We start from the raw sequence: 27,219 nt of genomic DNA on the forward strand, positions 1-27,219 counted from the left end.
CGCATCCTCAGCCTCACCTGCCACACAGAGACGGTCACCGCCATGTGACCCAGCAACCGGAGCCATGTCCGTGGCAGCGGCCTGGGCGTGAGAGGAACGGGACATACTCCCATACTCTGGTGATCCGATCAGGCGAAAGGGAAACCAGACCCTGATGTGTATTGAACCACGCCCCGAGAATAAATAAAGTCCTGGGTGGGTACCAGGTCGGATTTCTTGAGGTTCACGATCCACCCCAGCGAACTAGAATATCTAACACAATGTGAGTAGAGTCTAGATTCGCTGGTTGAGCTAGTGCCCGCAGCAACCAGTCACATGGAAAGCGTCCAGATAAGGATGACAATGCCTTCCTTGCGACCGAGCTAATATGTCCGGCACTAACATGAGCTTGGTGAACACCCTGGGGGCAGTAGATATGCCGAAGGGGAGCACCCGAAATTGGTAACAAATCCCGTCGAACAAGAGGAAGGTAACGCTTGAACGAGGGATGTATTGGCACATGAAGATACGCATCCTTTAGGTCGATCGACATGAGTCAATCGCCGGGCTGAACAGAGGAGATCACCGAGCGAAGTGTCTCCATCTTGAAGGATGGAACCTCTATCATGCGGTTCAACCCCTTGAGGTTGGGTGTGGGACGGAAGCCTCCGTCTTTCTTCGGGACAAGAAAGTACGTGGAATACAGACCTGATAGTTCCTTTCCCGGTGGAACACGCTTTATTGCGGACTTGGACAGCAAAGCCTGAACCTCGTCTCGCAGAATACCTGCCTTGACCAGACAGGACGGCACGGGAGTGCGCTTTATGCCGGTAAACTCTGGCCGGCCTCGCTTCGAAAGTGGTAAGTGGCCGACAGTAACAGTCCAGGGTTAGTTGTAGCCTTCTCCCACTCCTGCCGGACACACACCCCACCCCCAAGCCAAAATGGAAGGGCCAGCGGAATACCTGTCGCCGCGGAATACCTGGAAGTCAACAACCACAGCCCGCGCATACCCATGACTGCACACATCACCTGAGTCGCCACGGATTGCAAAGAGCAGCTAACGAGGAAGCCGAGCCTCCCCTGAGGGTCACTGAAGTGAACACGCACTCAGAGCAGCGTCTGAGTAGGCTGCCGTGGGGCGAAAGCCTCCCCCAGAAGGTGGAACTCAGCCGAGCCCTGTTGCTCCAAGGGGATCGCAGCCTGAGGGAGAACCAGTGCTATGTGCTGGCGCACCTCCCGTAAGGCCGATGTAAAACGGAAAGTTCCCTCTGATTCTTCTGCATCCCCGACCTCCATCGACTCGGCCTCCAAGCCTGAGCCAGAGTCGCGACCAACCCAAAGGGAGAACCCAACCACCGACCCAAGGACACCAGGGGAAAGAAAGAACCAGACAAACTCTCCGTCCCGACCGCCACGCACGGAACAGGGCCCCGGTCCCGAGACTCAGAGAGGTCCACTGGCATAACAGTGGCCTCCTCTCTCAAGGATGAAGCTCGAGTGGTTGGAGCCCCCGGCACACCGGGGATACTCAACGGGACACGAGCCAGAAGGGACAGGGACTGGGTGCGAACCCTCCCCCACCGCCAGAGGCGAGACAGACGGAACCGAAGCCAAAGTATCAACGGCAAATTCGAGGCTGGGGGATCTAGCCAAGCCTGCCAATCCCACACCAAAACTCTCTGCCCCACCCCCCGAGTTGGTGAGGAACTCCTGGAGGAGCCCAGCAACCGAATCGTGGAGTAACGACTTCATCGTGTCCATGTGCTGTTGAAACAAATGATTGATAAGCGACATATCAAATGAAGGCTGAGAACTAACAGGAGGGGTAGAAACAGACGCAGGTTTATCCTAAGTACTTTTAGACCTATGTTTAGGTTTTTTAGCTTTGGATGGAGGGACCTCCGACATGGAGTCACCTCCCGCCTCACGTAAGTCTTTGAAGAAAAGGAAGTCCACTGCTCTCCTTTTCCTAGTCCTAAGGTGAAAACCCCAGACATAGCTCACATACGTCCGGATTATGACCGGCTTTCTCAAGGCAGCATAAGCATTTATCATGCCCATCCTGAGGTGGTATGTTTTGCCCACAAGCGGAGCACACCGTAAACGCCTGAAAGCAAACATGCAAAGCATGACGCTAACAGCGGGAAACACCATAACATGTACAAAACAGAAAATTTTATGAAAAAAAACAATGCAGCATGAAACAATTGTTTTAATAAGCAAGTTTCAAACGTGTACAACGCTAAAATGGAATAGCAATATTTATGTAAACCATGGGGAAAAATAGTGTAAATTGCAACTATATGTCACATAAAATAAGACATGAACAACTGAAAGTCAATAAACGTTCCCCAAAACGAATAATGACAATATACATACAGTAGTCGAAGTCTCAGACATTTCTTGTAGAACTCAGTCAGCCAGCACGTGTTGCACGTAGCATGACAGCAGAAGGAATGATGATTTGGGCTATGGTGCTTACCTGTCACATGACAGTTTCAGTCGCAAAAATATGCATATATGTACCCCATAGGAAGATCTCTATGAAAAAGAATTAAGTTCCTGTATTTTGTGAAACTGGGATTTTACATGCTTCACATCTGTATACAGGCCTCAGCCTTTAGTCTTGTAGTGTGAAGTTCCTGTACTCCTGACACACGTAACTTATAAACCACCTGCAGGCATGGCTTGGTACAGATTTCTTTTATTCTTTTACTTTCTTTTTATGATAGTATCAGCATGAACATGATGAAGATCTGAGGACACGCCCACAGGAGCTTGCATCAGATGAACTTTCTGATCACCCAGTCAGCTGGATCAGCCATCAGACTTCTAAATTCTGGGGTATGCGTGCGAAACATTCATATCAGCATCACTGGTCAGCATATCTGATTGCTATATTTCAAACCCAAGGTGACAGGATGACCTTCCTGAATGTACATAACTAACCTACATCATTCTGGGTATTTAGACAACTGTTCTTACAGCTCTGTCTGCCCTCCCTGATCACCAAAGGAAATGAAATGAATATCCTACTTACTTCTTTCACACTGGTCCAGCACACGGAAACAGTAGTCAACGGTGCGCGAGGACAGGGACCCAAACACCTTTGATTGTCTCCCCTTGTCTTGCGAGTCCGGAGTGCCAATTCTCATTGACAACTGCTGAATGCTCCCTCTTCGAGAGTAGTCACCAGTCACTGATGAAAGCTGAGCACTCCCTCTCCTAGGGGATTCAGTAATCATTGATGAAACTTGAGCACTCCCTCTTCTAGGGGATTCCCCAGCCATTGATGAACACTGAGCACTTCCTGTTTGAGGGGATTCGGCAATCACTGATGAAAACTGGGCACTCCCTCTTTGAGGGGATTCGGAAATCATTGATGAAAACTGGTCACTTGAGTCGAGAGAACTAACGGGTGTTGTCCCTCGCGATGGGGAATCAAGAGACGCAAATGATGGGGAAGTTCCATCTCTCCGTGGAGAGCTCTGTGGAGAATCTGTCGCCAACATAGACAAAGGAGTCTCCCGATCCTTGCTGCTGTCAGCATCTGTGGCCTCACCATCACCACAGTTGATGTTGTTGTGGTACAGCCAGCGGTACAGTAGTGAGAACGTGTAGATGTTCAGGAACTGGTCGTCTGTGAAGTACTGCCCTGAACAGATCCATGTTATTGTTAGAAAGCATTTGAATTCCCCATAATGTCAAGATAACATTATGATAAAGTCTTGGAATTTTTCATTGGTCTTGATATACCTTGAAACCAACTCCTTATACACCTGTTTACATTCAGATAGCTGTTATCTAACCAACTCAAAGACGAAACTATAAATATGACTGTGGACACATGAATGAGAAAATATCACCGTCTACACATATCACAACTTTAAATTATCATTTCCATATGTACATATGTACATACAATTGCTGGAAAAAATCCATTGTTTGTATATTTACACAAAAAGGTCAAACTGAATTCACAAGTTGATTCCACAGAGCATATTACTGAATATTGTTAAACACCAAAGTCATCAACATCAACAGGCATTGTGGATACTGGAGACCTAGTGTAAGTTCCTGTAACCCCAAACATCCTCCACTTAGCTATCTGTGTACAGTATGGATGTCTGTGAGGTGGGGAGTTATGAGTCCTGGACCTACCTATATTCAGAACTGTAAAGAAATTGCGACTTGGAGTGCCATCTACTTCGGTGACGAGGTTGGACTCATCTTTACGGAAAGGGTTCTTGGTGTAAGGATTGGGAGCCTGATAGCGGGAAGCGGACACCAGCCACTTGGACAGCTGCTCACTTGTCTTCAGAACTATCTCTGTAACCAATTGCTTCTCTCTTAGAAGTCACTTACATTACTAAACACAGTCAAGGCCAAACACGCAAATCTGCAGTTTGAGTGTGTAGAAATATGGCTGTTTACTTTCAACCATACAGCTATATTCTTGAGATGCAATACACAATAGATCTCAAAAGGCAACTATTAACACTGTGTCTATGTCATTCTTCTGAATTTCTACAATCAAATCTAGATGTAAGAAAAATGAAATTTTTAGAGTAAAATTAATATTTTTATACTTATCCTGACTCATGTTTATTTGCTTGTCTTCTTCTTCTGGCGAACCTAGTGGAACACTTGTATCTCCCAATTGAAGTTCCCTTCAATAAAAAATCACTCATTAGTACTGACCACGAGTTACCTCCCTTCCACAAGCGCGGGAACAAGGGCGCCACCTGAACCCATGTGCCTCACTCTCTCCTCATATACTGAGCCCAACACCTGAATTTCCAGGGAAATCCAAAGTGTTAAGTGGGGAGGATGGGAGGGCTTACCTCATGAGTCAGGATAAGTATAAAAATATTAATTTTACTCTAAAAATTTCATATTTTTCCTTATCCTGACTCATGTTTATTTGCTTGTAGAATCCTACGGAATAGGAGGTGGGATTATATATACTTTGGATTTTACTAATTAGTGATTTGAACTGAGATAATTGTAATAACCTTAAGGGAACTTCATGAAGGCACTGAACTGAATTCCTGCTGTTAACTTATCAGTTGCCATACAAGGGTTATTACAATTTACTGAATATAATAAAAGTATATAGAACATTAATTAAGCTAAAGCTATTACTGTGATAGTATAAACTGTTGATAGTTTATAATGAATACTTTTATAAGAACCAAAGTAGTAAGCTTACAATATGCATATATGTAAGTTATAACAGAATTGTGCTTAAGGTATAATGATACTTTAAGCTGTATAATAGTAACCAACTACTGAGAGTTTGTTAACTAATACATGTTATGAAATGAACATATGACTGAGCTTAAGGATTGAAACTTAAGCTGAACATATATATAATAGTAGAACTCCTAAGAGTTGTAGGCATATATATAGTATGATTATAGAACTGTGCTTAAGATATAATTAACTTAAGCAACCTAAATAGCCAAAACAACTCCGTAGAGTTTGTTAGCTATTAAATATCATAATGTAACCATAATGCTTAAAATATGATGAACTTAAGCTAAGTATATGATAGTAAAAACTCTTTAGAGTTTGTTAGCTAATATACTTATATGATATAAACACAGTACTGAGCTTTAAGATATGAATAAACTTAAGCTACATATATAATAGCAAAAACTCTGTAGAGTTTGTTAGCTAATACATGTTATAATGTAACCATAATGCTTAAGATATGATGAAACTGAAGCTAAGTATATGATAGTAAAAACTCTTTAGAGTTTGTTAGCTTATATACTTATATGATATAAACATAGTAATGAGCTTAAGATATGAATAAACTTAAGCTACATATATAATAGCAAAAACTCCGTGGAGTTTGTTAGCTAATATATTTATAATGTAACCATAGTACTGAGCTTAAGATATGATTAACTTAAGCTAAATATATAATAACAAACTCCATTAGAGTTGTTAGCTTACATATTGTATGATATAATAACCATAGTACTGAGCTTAAGATAATAAATTGAACTTAAGCAAAATATATATAGCATGTAGCTATTTAGTACTGTTATAAGATAAGTAAAATTCTGTAAGATGGACTTATCTTCTCCGAGAACTGTCAACTGTTGTGTGAGGACCATGGGACTGAATAGGTGGATACCTGAGGCGTCCTCGGTGGTGATATCTCTCAGATAGTGGTTGGCAAACACCATATCGGATCTCCAGAAATAACCCTCCATTATTCCAAAGGCATTTGTGTAGAGCAATTGTAGATGTTAGCGCTCTAATATTATGAGGATTAGAAGCTCATGGAGGGTAGAGTCCTACAGTTTTGTAGGCACGTGAGTATGACAGTTCTGATCCAAAGGAGATATAGTAGTACGTGAGACTTCCGTCTGCGTAGCTTGATAGAGGAAATAAATCTCTTGCATTTTTCCCTCCTGTTTGGCTCGGTGGAGATATATTTTCAGTGCTGTTACTGGCCATCGTGATAGATTCATCGTATCATGGGGTTCAAGTATATCATCAAAGCGTGTTCATGAACCTCACTTGTGAGGTGTTGGAGCACTTTATTCAGATCCCAAGTTGGAGCGTGAACTTCCGTTTTAATCCTCCAATCGGAAAGCTTCGTAGCAGGCGAGTAACTGGGTTAGGTTAACTTGGCCCGTTCTCAGTTATGATAGAGCTATTGCTGCAAGATAGGTGGACAAGCTGAGCCTTATAAAATCTTAGTCTGACGTAGATAACATAAGTAGTCCGCCACTTGAGGATGAGTAGCATATCTAGCTGTAAATCCTTCCTTTGCAGCATAATTGACAAAACTGTGCCATTAGCATCGTATAAGTTGCCAGTTGAGTTACGCAGGGCAAGTTAGACTGCTTTGCCGCTCTGGCTGAATAAGTTGTTATTCAGACACGCCTTGATACAATCCATACGTGAAGTTGGAATATATCTGGCTTTCCGTGCGCTTGTTTGGTGTGCGGATGTATTAACAGATTCGAGCACTTCTGCGCCGTTACAAATCAAAAACCTAGAAATAGCAGATCTTGCGAAGGTTCTAGGTCCAACTTAAGTAGGTTTACTAACCATCTAGTTGTGTTAGTAGCTTGATGATGAATTCAACTGTAGTCTGAGACGCTATGGATTTGGATCCATTTGTATCCCGTCGTCGAGGTAAATTCGCTGCGAAGTGCTTGACGATGTAGATGCATAACCAGGGGTGACTGCCATCGTTGAACTTTATGTAAAAAATCGTCTGACTGCCGTGTCCTCGTCCTTACTTGACAGGGGAGGTCTCTAACCTCAAGAAGGCAGCCCAATCATGAAGGTTTAGATTAGCTGGACTGTAAGGAGGCTTGCTCGTTCACTGATATATTGTTGTCACTTGCAACCTATGTGTTGAACTGTGAACTATGATCGACCTCTCGTAGGGCGTTGTCCATCTCGGTCCAATCAGAACAAGGCATTTTGATTCTGTAGAGTACCAGCTGTGGCGTCACCGGTGTATCAGGAAAGGAACCTTGTATAATATAGTGCCGTCGTTGATATTAGAACAATCGTCGGTCTTCACCGTAACTTCCCGAAGTTACCCGGTGACCACGCGTGTTTGAGGGTTGATGGTAAACGCTGAAACCTCCGGTAGCGAAATACCTGGCTCTGTAATATTAATGCTGGGTAAGTTATTTTCCAGGCTGTCGTGAAAGTAACTTCAGTCTTGAAGATAATTCCGACTTCCTTATATAAGGTTCAATAACCTTGCAAGTTGTCAGCTTGTAGACTGTTAAAGCTGAACTTGTTGTACATATTACTTCTGAGGAAATCGTTGGCGATTATGAGTTTTACTACGCTGTAACAAGACTGCTGTTCAATTTCGTTTTGAATTGTCTGCAGATCTGCGTAATGGTCACACATGTAGATAATCGTCGTGATCGTAGTAGGTAGTCGGCTTGAAGATTCCTAATAAGGCTCTTCATCCGTTGATAAATTAATACAGCGGCGTTGTGTGTTGTAAATAGCCTGTGCAATTGTCTTCGCGTGAGGCTTGTAGGCGGCATATGGCTTACAGTTGATAAACAACTCATGTGATGTCTTGAGCGGACTGACGAGTGGCTATATATGGCCAGTGGCTAGTATATGGAGACCTTGGAGGAGACTTCCTCGGCCGTAACGCCGAGGACTTAGCGAAGATCTCGAAATGCGCTTCTAGATCTTCTGGGTGAAGTAGACTTGGAGCCACTTAGCCTTAGCGACCTTCGCGAAGTATCGAGTCAGAGTCCGATCAATATATGAGCGCTTGCTTCGGGAACGACCTCTGTGTTCTACAGGGTGTGGGCTCGGCGAAGCGCTCCTTCGATCTTAAATGATACCATCGTCTTCCTCTGACGTATGGTCGTATGTCGGAGCCTCGATCTGTAAGAAGATCTATGTGAGGACTGAGGAGAACGGACTGACGATTGGCTAGTGTATGTAGACCTTGGAGAAGACATCCTTCGCGGAAACTGTGGGCTTCGAGACGCTCTGGACTTCTCGAATGTCGAGGGCTACGCGAACGCCTTCTAGGCGTTGTAGAACCACTTAGCCTTCGCGTCTTGCGCGAATGTCTGGAGTCAGTGTCGATCCGACATATGAGTGCTTGCTTTGCGCGCATCCGCCGTACATGACAAGGTCGTGCTGGCTGGCGCTCCTTCTCAGCGAAGCCTCTTGCAAAGGGTCAGGCTCTAGCTCCTCCTCGGGCGACCTGGGATACCTTATGCAAAGAGCTCACTCGGGCAGGGTGTTGCCCTTTCGCGGCGGCGCGCGTCTATGGGCTCAGGGGCCCTCACGCGAAGTCAAAGGCGGAGCTCTGGGGCCTTGCATGACTTAGTATGGGGTGGGCTCTGGGGCCCGTGGCTCTGAGGCCTCTGTAAGCCATAGCGGTCTTCCATCAGCCTCATGATTTGGTTGACCAGGTGGTCTGGGATGGTCTGCGCTGGCGTTGAGGGTGTCCTCTCTGTGATAGTGGCGGGACCCTCAGTTATAATTATCGTCAGCGTAGGCATCTCTGATTGCATGTTGATCTGCGCTGAAGTGGCGGTAGCCGTACTGGTCACTTCTTATGACATACATCTGGAATGATAAGCGAAATGTCATCATCATATAAACATAATTCTAAATATCAGAAGCAAAGTTTTTAGTAGTCTTAGTGTGGATTTCCCTTTGGCGAGGCTGTAGACCTGGGGGGGCTCGGAGCATCGTTGAGACGGCGTGGAAGTTCTTCTAGTTTTAGACTGTGATGAAGGAACGTCCTGGGAAGCAGGTAAACTCTAGATATAGCGGACTCGTCCCATGCTTATCCCCGAAGGTAACTCAGGATATATCTGACTCCGATCTATTAGCCATGACTGAAGATTGTTTCGAGATTTATCTGCCTTCCGTCTCAAAAGCGGAACATAAATATTTATCAAAGGCAGAAATTGGTAAATTAATATTTAATTTACAACGAGAAACAATAGAACATGGAGTAATGCAACTAGGGCATTTTAAATGTGGATCGGTAGCAGAGTAGCGTAATTTACAAACAGTGCAGATTTTTATTAGCATGAAACTGCTGAGCAAACACGGCGAACTGTGAATCAAGCAGCAGAAACCACGAATAATTATCAATGCATGTTGAATAATGATACTAGTTACACCTCTATAGATGAATATAAGAGGTAACAAACTAAATATAAATAAAGGATATAGTGTGCAGGGAGACACAGTTGCTCTCACGTCTTGCTCACTGGGCGAAGAAGGAGAGAGTGAGGCACATGGGTTCAGGTGGCGCCCTCGTTCCCACGCTTGTGGAAGGGAGGTAACTCGTGGTCAGTACTAATGAGGGATTTTTTATTGAAGGGAACTTCAATTGGGAGATACAAGTGTTCCACTAGGTTCGCCAGAAGAAGAAGACAAGCAAATAAACATGAGTCAGGATAAGGAAAAATTGTAATTTTTTAAGTAAAATTGATATTTTATACTTATCCTGACTCATGATCTTTTGCTTATCTACCTTTCCCTTGCGAATGGTAGTGGAACACTTGAATCTCTTGTAGTTCCCAAAGCGGACGTAAAAATACACTCACCAACGAGTTACCTCCCTTTTCCCATGCAAACAGTCATGTGACCAGCCTTACTTATCACTCTCTCCTGATTTTTCTGCCCATGCACCTGGATCTACTGTGAAATCCGAAATGTTTCCAGCGGGGAGGTTGGGAGGGCTTCTCCTCATGAGTCAGGATAAGTATAAAATATCAATTTTACTTAAAAAATTACATATTTTTCCTTTTCCTGACTCATGATCTTTAGCTTATAGAATCCTAACGATTGGTCGTGGGTCAAGACACTTCTTGGATTCAACAGCTGTCCATAGATTCGTCCTGTCTCCCCCCCATGGGAACTGCGTAACGGCATTTCCTAGATCCTATGCTTCCAACTTCCGTTGTAACTCGGGGGGACCACAATCTTGTCTTACTTCTCTCTCAGACAAGTGAATCTTGTAGATTCATGTGGCTTAAGTATCTTCTTTTTACTAGTTATCTATAACAACCCATAGATTATGATAAGATCTTTATCATAAATGAGTTGCGACCCCTTTACGTACAGGTAAGATCTTTACCCATACAGAGTCTTAATCATTCATGCTAGCCTAGTCTAGACTGTGCGCATGGACTTTCAAACTAGAACTTTTTCCATAGTAAAAGTTATCAACAAATCAACGTGATAAAGGGTGAGATTTCAACTCAGTGCCTTTGAGGAACCGTTAGTTGTTGTGCTACAACAAGAGGCCCAAACTGGTGAATGCCGGAGACGTCTTCGGTTGCTATGTCTCGGAGGTAGTGGTTGGCATACACTGTATCTGACTTCCAGAAGCAGCCCTCCATAATTGATGCTATAGAGCAATTTCCATGTAGAGCAAGTGTTGATGCCAGTGCTCTGACATCGTTTGGGTTGGAAGCTCTTGGAGGTTCTAATCCTGCTGCTTTGTAGGCTCTTAGTATAACGGCTCTCATCCAAAAACGATATTGTCATTCTTGAGACCTCCACTGATGTCTCTGTCGACAAGGGGATGAATAGGTGCTTGAATTTTCTTCTCTTTGTTTTAGTCTTTTAAAGATATATCTTCAAGGCTCTGACAGGACACAAGGATAAGTCCTGGGTGTCCTCTGGTCCGAGGATTGTAGATAGCGCTAGCACATGAAACTGTCTATCTGGTTGACCAGGTAGTTGATTCTTTGCAATAAAGTCCCATCTAAGTCCTAGATGTACTGCAGCACGGTGCCCTGTGTCGAATCTAGTTCGTCCAAAGTCCAGCGCATGTATCTCAGACATACGAGCCTTTATCCAGATGTTTGCCTCCTCTGTGATGTTGAACAACTGGAATGTGAGCTGCAGTAGGCTTGGCGATCTTGTTGATCCTTGCCGATTTATAGAGAATGTCACTGTAGAGTTGTCTGTGTGGATCATCAGCATTCTGTTGCTCAGTGAACTCGACCATAGTTGTATTGGTCCTTCTTCTGAGTGAGCAGAGCAGATAATATCATCCTATCTTCTTCCGAACTGGGGTTCTGGAACTTATTAATCAATGCCTCATTGATTGCTCTGGACCTCGCTAATCCGAAGAAGGATCTCGTTGCGGTATCAAGTTGGGACAACTTTTTATCCTCCACCTTGTAAATCTTGTTCCGAGATTCTTTGACCAGTTTTATATTCTCATCTAAGTCTGGCGCTCTCACAAAGATTTCCATGTGATGTAAGGGGATTTTCCTCACATTAAATGCTGGCAGATGTTGATTCTGGAATCTAGTAGCATTGTCAAAAAGATATGCGTAGATTCGAAAGCACCTTGGATATTGGCTCAATAGGAGGAATGGTCACCGAGTCAAAGTCGTCCTTGCACATCTTTTATGTGTAAACTTCATCCAATTCCTTGGAGGGAGACTCTAAGTTCAATCCATTAGCTATCCAAGCTGTAACTTCCGTATCTGAGAAGATGTAGTCGGTATGTTCATCAGATAGTTCTTGTTCCGTAGAACTATGCCTTCACGAATCCTTTATGTGCGAACCTTCCTTTCGCGAATGTCGTGATTCATCCTTTCGCAAACGTCTGTCTCGTGATCCATCCCTTCGCGAACTAGTCTCTCGCGAACCCTGACCGCGCGAACCTTCTCTTTGCATGTGAGAGATGTGGGATGTAGATCTGGAACGGCTGGTTCTTGGGGATGGATTCCTAGGCGTTCTCGAACGTTGAGGGTTCGCAGACGAAGTTCTCGTAGAGTTAGTAGCCTTCGTGGATCTTCCATCTTGTTCTATTATGACAGAGTCGTCCGATTGTGATGACCTTCTCGAACGTTCACGTTCGCCAACGTTGTCTGCAGATGTAGATCTGTGAGGCATATTAGGTTCGCGTAGGTCTGAGGGTTTGCGAACGCTGTCATGCCTTCACTTCCTCATCGAAACCTTGTTCCATCATGGCCATCATTTGAGTAGTAAATTGCCTCATAAAGTCGCCTGGATCGAAGTTCTGCGTTGACTGGAACTGATTCGCGTTGATGAAGCGTTCGGGAACACTGATGTGTTGTTTGCTTCAACTTCACTGCATTGAGAAGTTGGCCGTCAAACAGCTGGCCCGCTGTTGTAGTTGCAGGAGACGATCTAGTAATCGTGGAGGTCGACTGCATCGCCGATCTAATAGGTACTTCAGGCAGAAGTAACGGCGGTAGGATGATCTCCTCATTAAATGACCTCTGATGAGTTGACTTGCTAGGTCATGTTGATTTCGATGTAGACCTAGTTATAGATGCCCTTTTCTGCGTTGTGAATGAAGCAATAGTCTTTTTCTTGCTCTGAGAGGGCATCAACTCCGTCGTAGCAGAGCTCTTTTTCAACCCCGTAACAGACGACTGCCCCTGCAACGTACTCAACATAGCACCAGTATATCTGCAGTAGCAAACAACCTACGGTTACCGGCTTGATCTCCAGGTTTATCAACCATGATTTGTGATGACTTCCTCACCCGATCCATGGCAAGTTTATAGATATAAGACAAATATTTATTAAATTGCAAATTTGATAAATCACTGCAATATGTACAACGTGAGGTGGAAGAACATGGTTTAATGCACGATGGGCATTGGGGGGTGAGGATCAGCCACAGATAGCCGGTGCCTGCAAACAATGCAAGATTTCATGAAATGTAAACAAGTTACATTACGATGAAAATTGTGCAACAAATTACAATAATTTCTTCAAATTTTATACAATCAATACATGATAGTTATATCCAAATACCATACACAGTGTAATTTTGATAAATAGGATCTAAATATAAAGGATCTCTACCGTATACGGGACTCCAGTGCTCGCCCAGCCATCCGCTTGGGCGAAAAGGGACAGAGTGACAAGTAAGGCTGGTCACATGACTGTTTGCGCGGGGAAAGGGAGGTAACCTCGTGGGTGAGTGTATTTTTACGTCCGCTTCGGTAACTACAAGGGATTCAAGTGTTCCACTACCATTCGCAAGGGAAAGGGAGATAAGCAAAAGATCATGAGTCAGGATATGGAAAAATTATATGAAATGAACTGACTGTCTGATGCAAGCTTGGTATGTAGCATTGACAGGGAGACGAGGAAGGTGAAGGCCTTTCTCTGAGTGTCAAGGTCAACTCCCCTGGTACTCAACCACCTGTAAGAAAGTCCAGAGTCATACAAACAGTTGTATTGTGGAGCATGTATGACAACATAACTAACACCTCTAACTGGCATCTCAGATTTAAAAAATATGGTGTAATGTTCTTTAGAAACACAACACTCACCATGTATTCCTCACTTAAAGGAAACATAATCATTGTTGCACTAGGTTTCAGCTTCATCTTTCACAGTTAACAAAGTCCTTCCATACTCACCTCACAGCCTCAGAAAAACTGTGGTCCAAACACCCAAACCCCTCGCCCTGAAACATAAAGGCAGCAATGTGGGAGACTAGAACATCTTCCTACAATACAAAATCCATGTTCCCCCTCAGTGTACAACCCCTAACCTTTCCCATTATTTTATTCCCTAATCCCTGTCATCGTCCCTCACCCTGCTTCCTTCTACACCTATTCCACATTTCCACTCAGTATACAACCCATAACCTGTCCCATTACTTTATTCCCTACTCCCTCTCTCTGTCCCTTCTTCCTTTCACACCTATTCCATGTTCCCGGTCAGTGGAAAGCACACTGTCTGCCCCACCCTACCTGTAGTATGTAGAAAGGTAGGTGGTCTTTGTTCACGTGAGATTTGTCCAATGGCTGGATAGTTTTGGCACAGTCTCCATCACAGGGGAGTAGCTCTGACACAATCTGCTGACACAACAAACACTGACGGGGGTTCGACTTCGCTCCTGCTGGACTCACTGCTGACAGTAATGACACCAGCAGCTTGGTGGAAATGCTGTATCAAGCAGATTTGAGTAATAAGGTTTTATGCTGCAGTTCAGTCATAAGTCATCGGGAAACCTCCCTCATTTCATTTTAGACTAAATGTTACACTATTACTAAACTACAAGCATGACAACTTAAACAATTGCTGGATGGCATTGTAGGCAATCTACAAGGGGCATTCATCCAGCACTTGTATAAACATGTATACACAACATCAGTTCCCTTCAAATTTAGCTACCCTTTGACATATAGGAAATCATGAGAAAACAAGACATAACTCATACCCAAATTGATATTAAACGTGACAACACTCTCATCATGATCATGCTGGAAACAGATGAAATACAGCTCAAAGGATATCTAAGTGCACTCACAAAGGCTCCTCCTCAGATGCCTGGAGTATGAAGCATAACTGCCGCAGCATCCCACTGAGCTCCCCAGACCTTTCTGGCGTGCACATCATCTCCAGTATGTTGTTACACAACTTATCAATGTCTTCCTGTGATGCATTTCTGATGATTAAATATTGGAAAATAAAATAAATCACAAATTCTCAGCACATCATTCATAATCACAATCACAAAATCCAAACATATTGAGACTATAGTATAGGAAACACTTTTTCTGAAATCTTTTCTGGAACTAACAGCTTGTTTATACTCTTTCATCGTGTTCGCTTTTGTGAACTAATGTCATACAAATCTATTTGGCATGGTTCAACCTTATACTTTGCAGCAGCCTACGCTAAAATGTACCAAGAACCATAAAGGACAAACATTAGTGGCCGTTGGTTGGATACTATCTACATGTTTATATTCAGCAAATCGTGTAACAAAAGAAATTAACTGACGAACTATGTATTTTTTAGCTGTGACTAATGAATATTATGTGTGCAAAATTGTTTTAAAATAAATCAAGACCAAAGAGTGATTCTTTCAACATCATTTTACATGCCTTGCTTGCTGTCTGAGACTGTCCAAAGTTGAGAGGCCATGTTTACATCGCTCACGTGGTTTCCGGCGGAAGTTGGGAGGTAACCGAAAATTGCACATGCGCATTTCAACGTTGCCATAGGCGACTCTTCAAGCGACCCGATATCGAGCCTTCAATCCGAGAGAAACACATTTCTTGAAACATTTGAAGGTATGCATGTTACAATCTCGGACCTTTGAGTATACCCAGATACTTTTAACGCTTATTTGTCATCTCTGGTGCAACGTTGCTATGTACATGTTATGTCTGTTTATTAATATTTAAACTTTACAAACTGCTTCGCTGGTGAGTGATGAGATTTATTCTTGTTTTTACTCGGCTATATTGCAGTCGTTTTGGTTTTAAAATTTTACGAAATCAGTATTTTCACGCAAAGGATATAACTAGATCTGCTTGACATAGAAATAACGCACGTTCGTGCGGTTAATATGTAGTTCATAGTTCAAAATGTATCATGTTTGTTGTAGTTTTTGATAGGCGACACTGGCAGTGTTGATTAAATACTAGTAAGTGGGCCTAGGCCATGCTTTTAAAAACAAATCGACAATCAATGCATCCATGATATTCAGCTTTTAAACACTGTTCACGCTATCAAACATGTGTATGTAATGTTCTTTTATAGATTTCAAGGAGCTAGATTTTCAAGTTTGCTTTGAAACAACACCTCACAAAATGGAGATAGTTTACGTCTACACAAAGAAACGGAATGAATTCGGTCGACAGTGTAACTTTGCTGACAGACAGGCAGAGTTGCATGTTGACATTATCCCTGATTCATCACTCACCTCAAACTTTGTGGAGAGAAATCCAGTGGATAGTGGAATTCAATGTGTGCAGGAAATGTCAGAACATGAGGTAAGTACATCATCATGTCTTTTCGTAAGATAAAATTAATGTCTAGTGTGAAAATAGTTTAATTACAGTGCAATATAAAATGTTTCAATGCAACCACTTTTGCCATTTGGTAGACAGTTACACCAGATCATGTTATAAGATTCATGAAAAATTAGTGTTCTAACCCTGGATCTTGTAATCTTTTGACCATTTTTCATGTTTTCATTCTAATTCATATGATGATTGCAGGTGAATACCGAGAGATTTGAGACCAGCTCTCGTGGTATAAACCATGTTGAAGGTGGCTGGCCAAAGGATGTCAATGCCGGTGAGGTGGAGCAGGTGACAAGATACAGGAAGAAAGTAGAGAAAGATGAGATGTACATTCAGACCATTCAGCAGCTGGGCAGTGTAAGTAGTAATGCAGTTATCAGTCAAAAGATTTTAAATGTTTACTATTCTTTTGAGTCTTTGCTTTTTAATAGAAAAATGCACATTGGTTTTGTGGCATTTAATTAGCTAACCATACAGTTAATATTGTGTTTGTTTCATTCAACAAAAGGAAAACACCCACTGTTTCCTAATTAGCTATTAACAGCTATTCACCAATATTTCACTGATCAGTGTCTCTGATTTGTAGCCTACATGTTTATTTTGTGGTACTGATAAAACAAACAGCCTGTGAAGTTGTTATTGTTGACATGTTTATTTATAGCAAGTGTCATGAATATGCTTTTGCATTTATGTTCTTTTTCACCCTTATGTCTCCATAAACACAAAGTATTGAAGTCAATTCAAGTCAAATGTTGATGTCAATCCTTGAGAAGATGTAATATTAACGAATGTTAATGGACATTATCTATATATTAAGACTATTGGGAAAATGGGATGGCCTATTGGTTAATCATTTGCTTGTGACACCAAAGGACAGATTTCAATACATCACATGGATACAATGGGTGCATTTTCTGGTGTCCCCTGTTGTGATAGTCCTAAATGCAGTGTAAAACCATGCCCTTCACTCCCTGTAAGTGCTCTCATGACTATGGTGGTTGATTTCATCATTGACATGTGTTTGTTATTCAGGTCATGGAGCACTGCATCAAACAGAACAATGCCATTGACATCTATGAGGAATACTTTGAAGATGTCGATGTGGATCAGGTGGATGAAACACCATCAGCCAAAACTATTAATGTTTTCAGGTAAGAATCACAGAGTTGTACCTACGTTGTTTCAAGGTAGTGGGGTAGCCTGGCTGTGTGGCTATTCTATATGCAGAGTAGGATTCACACACCAATTAAAATTGCCATGAATTTAACAGTTGCCTACTAAGAAACATCCTTGAATTCAATTTTCAACTTAAATTCTGAAAAATACTAAAACATGTTCCTTGACGTTAAGTTGTTCCATTTCAGTGTGTGTTGCATATCTGTTTATTGATTATGTTTAAGTTTTCATCATAATTGGGCATGTTGAGAAATTATTTGGTTTATTACAGTGTTTGCATTGATTGTAGGTCACACTTATTTCTCATCATGAAGAATACAATTAAAGCCATTTCAACCATGTCTGCATTTTAGTATTTAAAAATGTAGTGTTATTAGGATTTGGGCATTTTTTGTAAGTCCTTGGAAAGTCCATAAAAGTTTAGTGTTCCATGTGTCCCAATCTGGTTGAACCCAGAATTTTGTCTTTGTTACTTTGATGTGACTGTAATTTCCAAATCAATCTTGAACTTTGGAGAAAAGAATTGAAAGTGCCATAAACTCCTTGTCATCAACATTCTGCTTTGACTTGTAAGTGAAACTGTATGTCAACAGAGATCCTAATGAGGTTAAGCGCACAGCCACACACATCTCCTGGTTCCCTGATGGACCCCGGAAACTGGCAGTAGCATACTGTAATCTGACATTCCAAGGGTCGTCTCCAGATACAAGCATGGACTCTTATATCTGGGATGTTGGTAAGTATTTTCACCTTACATTGACATATATACTAAGGGGAAAAAATAAGGGATCACATGAGTGTTCCTTTATTTTTTCCAGGTTTCTTCGCAGGCGTTGTATCGCACAGCTTGTGAAGAAACCGGGAAACAAATAAAGGAACACTTGTGCTTTCATGTGATCCCTTACTTTTTTCCCTCAGTATATAACAAATCCTCCATGTGACATACTTTCGGCCTTTTAGAAATTTTTAGTAATAGATGAAACCAATGAATTGGTCTGCTGTTGTTATAATTTGTTATGATTTCTTCACTTACAGAGAACCCAAACAAACCCGAGATGACTCTAAAACCTGTCTCCCCACTGGTGTGTCTGGAGTACAACCCTAAGGATTCCCATGTGTTACTGGGTGGATGCTACAACGGACAAATTGGTTTGTTGTTTCATATTTCTTTAGAATCATTATAAAATGGAGATACTTTCATAAATATGGTCGGGTTTGAGAGTCGAAGGTGCCTCTCTTGCTGTGCAGAGTTTTGTCATTAGGTCTGCCAGCATTCCATAATCGTGGATCCATGTCTGATTCACCCTGACTACAGTTCCTGGTTTGTCAGTAGCACACATGTGCTAGAGGGTGGTAAATATCTAAAACATTCATGATATCTCTCCACATTGCACTGAAATGCTGTTCAAAGCAGTGTTGAACACAGTTCATTCATTCATCAAAATGTTCTCTGAAATATTTAGACATTTCACACTCTTTGATTTCATAAATGAGTTATTGTGGAGTTTGTCACTACAGCATACTGGGACACAAGAAAAGGATCCCAACCAGTGGAGATGACCCCTATTGAGCAGAGTCATCGCGACCCCGCCTACAAGGCCATATGGATCCAGTCAAAGACAGGCACAGAATGTTTCTCTGCTTCCACTGACGGTCAGGTTCTGTGGTGGGACATCCGGAAGCTCGGGGAGCCCACAGAAAAACTCTTCCTAGACAAGAAACAGGACCTGTCGAAGGCACAGGGAGCTTACTGTCTGGAGTATGAACCAACGATGGTATGTCAAGTTCGTTATTGTGGCCCCATGGGGTTCGTAGTTAAGGGTGGGTCCTCAGCCGCCTATACTTGTTCTACAAAGTAAACTGGGTGGTTAGACTCGCAGACTTGGTTTCACTGGATTATCTGATTCCTACTTGATTATTTACAGGCCGACATCATGTAGCTGGAATATTGCTGAGTGGTGCTATTAAAAAGATTTACATCTCTAGTATTGATGATATCTTTAAAGAAAATATATACCTATTACTACAACTGGATAATCTGTTACAAGTAGATCACATTTGCTGGCTAACATAGTCTATCATATCAAATAACAAGACTTACAAGTAAAGCCTAATATGACTAAGTGCTAAGTCATAGAGACAAAATTTCATTAGGCTAATGTTGACAGAAACCACACAATAGCTTTTCAATTTTTACTTAATGGTAACAAGCATTTTCAAGAGTCTTTGAATCTTTGTTGGGTAAACCATAATGCTATTCAGTGCTCATTGTTTCTCATTGTGAACATTTGTGATCTCATGATTGTGATTTTTATATTCTTGATACTGTCAGTTGTTGGAGGAGTTTAAGCTGATGGTGAGATGATATGTTGTCATTCACTGACAGCATGTCTATAGGAATCACAAGATAGACCATATCCCTCATGTCAAGCTTTGTGTTGTATTCTAGTTTGTGTCAGAGCCTGTGTCATGTCCTACCTGGTTGTGTTTAACAACTATGTGCTTTGATGTCTAGAGAGCTGTACGCCACAGCAGCAACACACTTGCTTTGATGTAATTAGGATGAACTCATAGAAGATACTGCATGTTATATATGTCCGACACTGAACCTATTCACATTGCAAGACCCCTGCACACTACACCTCACGTTACAACATTTACACTGACACAACTTTTCACTGCATATTTTGTCAAACCTCTTCGTATAATGATGGATTAATACTGTAAATGTAATATCAATGTGCATGGAAATTAATATTATTTGTTGTTCGCATGTCTAAAGGTATTTTCATGTAAAAAACTTGTGAAATGTTCCTTATAGTTTTATATGTGTTCTCCACCAGCCAACCAAGTTCATGGTTGGTACAGAGCAGGGATCAGTGATTGCCTGCAACAGGAAGGCCAAGACCCCCGGAGAGAAGATTGTAGCCAACTACTCAGGGCATATTGGCCCAGTTTACTCTCTACAGAGAAACCCTCACTTCCCTAAAAACTTCCTCAGTGTTGGAGACTGGTGTGCCAGGGTAAGTGGTAGTTAGTCATGATTATTTCATTATCTTGAGCCTATTTCATTAATTAGAATAATATAGAATATGTGAGAGTCCCTACTGTGAACATTCTCAGTGAGGTGTTCTGGCCAGAATTATTACCAGTGCTGCGTGCTTGTTGTTAGAGATGACTAAGGGCAGTTGTGTGACTCTGTTTGTCTGTACCCATGCAATATGGACCAATTTGTTGGTCCAGGTCCAAGTACTGGGCTCCTGTGGTTGGCCTGTGACATATTGTCAACTGTTAAACATTTACTGTCATATTGCTGTCCACAGCATGCAGCTCACTCTCGTAATGTGAACTGTGACATGAATGGGCATATGTGCTGCATTCTGATTTGTGTAAAATTGATTTCATGATAATTGGCATTTCGTCTCAATGTTGCATTTGAAAAGAAATTGTCAATTTGGTATGGGGAATGCATTAATACTTATATAGTGTTAAAAACAACTTTGAGTTACTTTGATTGCGTGTACATTCACATTGTGCTAGCTGGACAGGTTGAGTTGTCAAGCATAGGCGGATCCAGGAATTTTCAAAGGAGGCACACACCAGCTGACACACACACACAAACACACACACACACACACACACACACACACACACACACACACACACACACTTCACATGTGGTCTCCACCAATGCATTTCAATGTGGTCTCTAGTCATTTTCGGTGTGTGTTCGTCCGTCCGAGAAAACACGCATGAAAATGACTAGAGACCACATTGAAGTTATGCATTGGTGGAGCCAGAGAGAGAGAGTGTGTGTGTGTGCATGGTGTGTGTGTGTGTATGTGTTTCCCCGAAACACACACACACACACTGGCTATACTATTTCATAACTTCAATGTGGTCTCTAAACATTTTAGGTCATCCACTGTATCATGAGGTCAGTTCAATCCTGTATGCATATGTGTGTGTATCATAATTGGAATTCACAAAGTAGACACACACACAACACATGCTGGATGTGTGTTTTCTTTATAGTAAAACTGTCCTTGTTGTTTCAGTTGTGGTCTGAAGATATCAGGGAGTCTTCTATCATGTGGTCAAAGTGAGTAGTCCATCAGTACAGTCAGTACAGTGTTGAAAGCATAGTGTACAAGTTGTGGAAAATGATGTGTGTTTTATGGATTATTCAGCTGAATGGTGGCTGTGTTCCAGGCAGTACCCATCCTACCTCACAGATGGATGCTGGAGTCCAATCAGACCTGCAGTGTTCTTCATCACAAAGATGGATGGTACGCTTGATGTATGGGACATCATCTTCAAGCAGAATGACCCAACACTCAGTCTACAAGTATGTTTATATAAGGCTTGTTACCTCTATACACTATTATCTGTATCTGTATTTGCATTTGTGCCAACACATTTTGGGACACAATTTGTCTCACTCACTGACTTTTACTAAATACAAATATAGATGTTTGCAGATCGACACATTTTGGGACACATTGTCTCTCTCTGTTACTAAATTCAAATCGATAGATGTTTGTAAATCGACACATTTTGTCCAGCCAGTCACTTCATATTAAGCAGTGAGCTGTGATCTTTGTTGCCTTTTTAGGTCCTTGTTATCTTGGGGGAAATAACTGATGAGGTTTAAGATGTTGTACATGATGAGAAGCCTCAGTAATGACTATGTGATGTTGCCAGGTATGCGATGTCCCACTGCACAGCCTGCGGGTACAGGAGGCTGGCAGGCTGGTGGCATGCGGCTCCGAGGACGGTACAACGACATTGTTGGAGCTGTCGGAGGGACTGCACACGATGCAGAGGAATGAGAAGAACCTTGTCACATCAGTAAGCAGCTTTCTCAAGATGTTCAACCTGTGATCTAGAAAAGCGCTCATAAACCTCTTCTGTGGTGTGAACAGTGTCGTAATTTAGTGGAATCATCATAGGGTTCGCTGATGTGACAACATCCATCAAGCTAGTAATGGCTGTTATAGTAGGAACATAAGTTTTCTTTGTTTATTAATGCTGCTCTAACAATGGTTCCTGTGTATCCTCCACAGATGTTTGAGCGTGAGACGCGGCGAGAGAAGATCCTGGAGGGCCGACACAGGGAGATGAAGCTGAAGGAACGTACCAAGAGTCAGCAGGAGAAGGACAAGGTCAGTCAAACATACCTAGTTGTCATCCAAGAACTGTCGTGCTTGGTGTCAAAGGCAAGTCAGTTGAATTGGGTGTCAGGCACAATGACCTGCTCAATTAAATGTCATCATGGGATACAATGGGGATGGTACTCATAATGTCAACCACTGGATTATCTTGCCCCAACATTATTTACACTGCTGTGATATGCTGTGTGTTTTGTGATGAGACTACCCATGTTCATGGCGGTGTTACTTTGTTGCCTTGTTCCAGGAGGAAGAGAAGGAGGTTGAAGCTCCAGTGGAGGAGGAAGACCTCGTGGAGAAGGCAGAGAAGGAGTTCTTTGCCATCATTGAGCAGGAGAAGAAGAAGCAGACAGCACCAGCTCAGGACTTTGAGAAGGGAGACACTGGCAAGGTAAACATTGAATTTGTTCTTATCTCTTACAAGCGCTTTAGTAATACCTTACATTGGGGAACAAAGGGTTTGAGAATAGTGAATTGAGGAACAAGATCCAAGGGAGTTTAAGAATTTAGTTTAAATTTCCACAACATTTATGGAAGGTGTGACAGTTCTGGTTATTTACGTTGCAGACGTCACCAATCCAGGAAGAGGGAGAGGAGGAGAAGACCAATGGCCACCCAGTGAGTAGCAGGAACACATACAGAGCTTCTCATAGATGCTATCAGGTCTTGTAAATGTGAAAGGATACTGCTTAGTACCATGAAGAGCAAGGTTGACATGTGTTTTCAATGTCGGTCTAGACATATTGGAATCATGGTTATTTGGAGGCAGGACAAATGTTTTCAGCATACATACCTGAACTAAATGACGAAACCCTTGTGCCCTCCCGTGACTCAACCTTCAGTTTTTCAATTATCTGTTTATATGTTTGCAAGTATGTGTTAAGTTGTATATATGCATAGCTATACGATATGTGTGTATGATGCTAGGATTAGCTGTCTATAATGTGGCATGGTGCCTTTCATTGCAGGAGTCAACCAAGAAAGACTGAGCATGTATCACCAGGACTTGATTCAAGGGCATCTGTGACAGCGAAACTTCAACAACAGCATGTGTGATTACATGACTACAGTATTTTGTATTGTTTAAAGGTGTGACAAAACATAGTTCTTCATCTGCTGTTCATCCATCCGTCCATACTCAACAGCATTACCGACTTGGCATCCATACCATAGCATCTCCCTGCTGTCGAGATGTGGGCTGTCTTGTAGATGCTTGGTGCTGTTCGAACAACATGTATATGTTCATACAACACCACCCTGGACAGCTAATGTCTGACAACAATCAGATGGTGTTGTTTACTGTTGAAGACATTTGTTTACTATTTAATGTAAATATGTTTCCATGTTTCCTATCTGTGATTGTATGTCTTGAGGGAGTGTGAGAGAATGAGTCGTTGTATAAGCAACTTGGTATTATAATTTGTCCCAAAGTTTATATTGTTTATTTGTATATACAACCTTTATATGTAAAATCTGAAATTGTTACTATACATTGAAAATAAAAATTGTGATATTGGACCTGATTAATCATTTTTCTGTACCATGTGACAAACAGAATAATACTCATCAGTATCCTATTAAAAATAAATTTTCAGGGTGACCTAGGTTGAGATGCCACAAATTGTTGGATTGACATAGTTTCTATGATATCTTTTGTCAACAGTGGCAAAAGCTTGGCATGATTGATTTCAGACTGCAGGGGTTATTTGAGGAGCCTAAACATGGATACAATCACCATTTGATTCACTTCCTGACTTACCTGCCAAGCTTGTATGTCATGAACTTTTCCCAGAATTCTACATCATTGTTTATTGTGGAACGAGTGAGTATTATTCAATACCACAGTCAGATTCACTTATACACAGGCTATTCTAAATCTGACCTTTTTAGTATCTATCGAAAATCAAAGGGTAAGTATTCCTTATATCCATACAGTCCAGTAGGAGGCAGCTGAAAAATTTCAAATCGTAGCCTCCCCAGTACTGATTTTGTTTGACACTATTTTCAGTTAGTATGATGTCTTGGGCTTATGAAAAGGCCTGTAATACTCTCAGATTGTGGTATCAGGGTTTTTTTACAGGCAATTATATGTGGTGGGGGTCTCTGAGCATTTTAAGTCACATTTGGTTTGCTGCCCGACAACACCTCAAAGTTAATCATTAATAGTTTTACTACTATCAATCTGATCACTTTCATTTTGACTTCTGTGTACTGCTAAAGGATGTAGAAATTATTTGACATAATTTTGTTTTGAAAAAAATATCAAAATGGCTGCCACTATGGCCGCCATTGTGTTTTGTCGATCTTTTGCCTTCTCAGCACTTAAATCTACATAAAAATGAATACCGAATGTTTCCATTTACATCCAAAGGATGACATAACATTATCCAAAAGTGTTTGAAAACTATGCTTCACGGCAGATAACTACGTATAAGCTTTGGTTGTAGGCATTCAAATTGTTCTATCAGATAACTCTTAATCACTTTTGATACACCCATAAGCTTGCAATTAACCCTCCTTTTCACTTTCTTTCATTTCATATGTTACGTCATGTCACAATCGGACCTGTAGAGATCCGGGTTAGAATGGACCTTCAATAACCCATGCTTGTCGTAAGAGGCGACTAACGGGATCGGGTTGTCAGGCTCGCTGACTGGGTTGACACATGTCATCGTATCCCAATTGCACAGATTGATGTTCATGCTGTTGATCCCTGGATTGTCTGGTCCAGACACGATTATTTACAGACTGCCGACATATAGCTCGAATATTACAGAGTGCGTAAAATTAAACTCACTCACTCACTCATGTCAGAATCGGAGTCATCTACTGGCAACAAGTCAAAGGTGTTCGGGCAACAATCATCTGCCATACAAATAGACATGCCTCTGTGCACACTATATCATTCTTTCTGCTGGCATGCTGACTTTTTGCATTTACTCGATGTCAGTAGTTCAACCAATCCACGGGGAGCAGGATCTCTCGACATCAGAATAGGATAAGCTGACCATCACAAATGCTCCAACCATGGTCAACTGGTGAAGGAATGTTCATGATTGGTTGCAGAGACTGTTTCCAAACATGGACTTAGTAGTTTACTCGTTCAATTTGATGTTTTAGACTGTTGGATGTTGGTGGGAGGTTTTCATTCAATATCTTGTGTCAGCTACAGACATCACTGGATTATTTGGTACATACATAGAATGCACAAACTGGCCACAAGATGTAATGAGTGTTTCTTGAACATCCAAATTGTCACCCAATTGTGTCAATGTTTGTTGGTGATTTTCAGAGGACTTCTGTAAGTCAATTCCCCATGTCGAACGTTCTACACGTTCTAAAATGGGACGGAGTAATAACGTACTTAAAATGAGATTGCCATACTAAGACCGGAATTGCCATACTACTAAGGGAATCGCGGCGCTTCAATCTTACTGGGTATGTGTGCAGACGTAGTGCAGTCCGGCATCAATTGCAATACGTTTGTACACAGTTTCCACCTGGTCCATCCCGTTTGCAGAACTCTAGTTAGTCGCTATTCCAAGCAAATATGTTCAAAACAAAATGAACCGTTCTGAAGAAACTTGTAGTACACGGTTCTAACAGTTTGCAATGGGTTCTCATCACTTTCTACTCGTTGTTAGTATGTTTATGTAGTTCTCATGCAGTTCTTACTATGTCAACTCTGTGTGCATTACGATATGACAAGGTAGGGTACATATACATGCGTTTTTAACATGGTCGTCATTTGGGATAGAGTTTCTATGAACAAGTTTGCAGCTGTCAGAATATTGAATGCTGGTTTCCTGCAATTTTTATCGGAAGCAGAGCAAGAGTACAATGAGTTGGTAGACCAAGAAAGAAGGAAAACACAAGAACTTGTTTGGTGAGGAACTGGCTTAAACCTGAGAGGTGAATAGCTGTGGGACATTATCATCAACAGATGGAGGAGCTCCGCCTTGATGATCATGAGTCCCATCACCCCACCCATGTTTGATGAACTTCTTGAACGCATTGACCCCTTTATAAATTAGATGTTCACCCTTCTTCTTCCTTGGAGGCATGGTGATGTCAATGTTTCCACCTTGAAACTGAGAACGGAATAAGAATGGTCAGGGTATTTATATAAATCGAATCAGGAAGTGATTGCTATTACGATTGCACGCACTAGAAACGGAGTGAGAAAGTAGTGAGAATGGGAAGAAGTGCCTGAAAATGAGTTGGTTTAGAAGAATGAGTTAGAACGGGGTTGTGCGCATTAAGAACGAGATAGGTTTAGTTCAGAAGGGATATAAAGTGACTATGGACAGGATTGGACTGCTTGAAAACGTTGTCCACACGGGGTGAACGGGCAATTTTACCCACTCTAAACGTAACACCAACTGTCTGAGGACAGGGTAAAGACGAGACAGACGTACTGAGAACTGTTTTTGATCAAACTAGCATTGTAATTTATACAAAAGTTACACGTTCTATCCCCTTCGAGGTCACTTTACAGTTATTGTTTGGACAGGGCAGGACATCCTAAGAACTACATTGGTGTGACTCAGGTAGCATGGCTGGACCAACAGAACACCATC

At 41.9% G+C, this 27,219-nt stretch overlaps 2 protein-coding genes across 2 annotated transcripts in view; one reads left to right on the top strand and one right to left on the bottom strand.

Moving 5' to 3' along the window:
* LOC124277982 (AP-5 complex subunit zeta-1-like) overlaps nucleotides 1-15,424 on the bottom strand; it is a 27,753-nt gene extending 12,329 nt beyond the window's left edge. The window contains exons 1-7 of the mRNA XM_046713710.1: nucleotides 15,366-15,424; nucleotides 14,786-14,923; nucleotides 14,226-14,421; nucleotides 13,890-13,936; nucleotides 13,572-13,669; nucleotides 4,144-4,311; nucleotides 3,023-3,637 (exon numbers count right to left, since the gene is read on the bottom strand). Coding sequence (XP_046569666.1) covers nucleotides 3,023-3,637; nucleotides 4,144-4,311; nucleotides 13,572-13,669; nucleotides 13,890-13,936; nucleotides 14,226-14,421; nucleotides 14,786-14,874 — 1,213 coding nt within the window. The 5' untranslated portion in view covers nucleotides 14,875-14,923; nucleotides 15,366-15,424. The remainder of the gene's footprint in view (nucleotides 1-3,022; nucleotides 3,638-4,143; nucleotides 4,312-13,571; nucleotides 13,670-13,889; nucleotides 13,937-14,225; nucleotides 14,422-14,785; nucleotides 14,924-15,365) is intronic.
* Nucleotides 15,403-24,157, top strand: LOC124277983 (dynein intermediate chain 3, ciliary-like). The gene is made up of 15 exons (XM_046713711.1): nucleotides 15,403-15,554; nucleotides 16,027-16,259; nucleotides 16,488-16,649; nucleotides 17,325-17,443; nucleotides 18,062-18,204; nucleotides 18,504-18,617; nucleotides 18,987-19,243; nucleotides 20,312-20,491; nucleotides 21,527-21,570; nucleotides 21,681-21,816; nucleotides 22,173-22,319; nucleotides 22,535-22,633; nucleotides 22,887-23,030; nucleotides 23,207-23,257; nucleotides 23,608-24,157. The coding sequence occupies exons 2-15, from the start codon at nucleotides 16,077-16,079 to the stop codon at nucleotides 23,626-23,628; spliced, it is 1,800 nt and encodes a 599-aa protein (XP_046569667.1). The 5' UTR covers nucleotides 15,403-15,554; nucleotides 16,027-16,076; the 3' UTR covers nucleotides 23,629-24,157.
* The last annotated feature ends 3,062 nt before the right edge of the window (nucleotides 24,158-27,219 follow it).

This window comes from Haliotis rubra, unplaced genomic scaffold (assembly GCF_003918875.1).
Source record: "Haliotis rubra isolate DU_JTF1 unplaced genomic scaffold, ASM391887v1 Scf23, whole genome shotgun sequence".
NCBI classification, from domain to species: domain Eukaryota; kingdom Metazoa; phylum Mollusca; class Gastropoda; order Lepetellida; family Haliotidae; genus Haliotis; species Haliotis rubra.

What these genes read in the sequence shown, in the direction of transcription:
- LOC124277983 (XM_046713711.1), top strand. Translation starts at nt 16,077, where the DNA reads ATGGAGATAGTTTACGTCTACACAAAGAAACGGAATGAATTCGGTCGA. An exon ending in CCATTCAGCAGCTGGGCAGT is followed by an intron (nt 16,650 to 17,324) that starts GTAAGTAGTAAT and finishes TTTGTTATTCAG; the next exon opens with GTCATGGAGCACTGCATCAA. An exon ending in GTCAGCAGGAGAAGGACAAG is followed by an intron (nt 22,634 to 22,886) that starts GTCAGTCAAACA and finishes GCCTTGTTCCAG; the next exon opens with GAGGAAGAGAAGGAGGTTGA.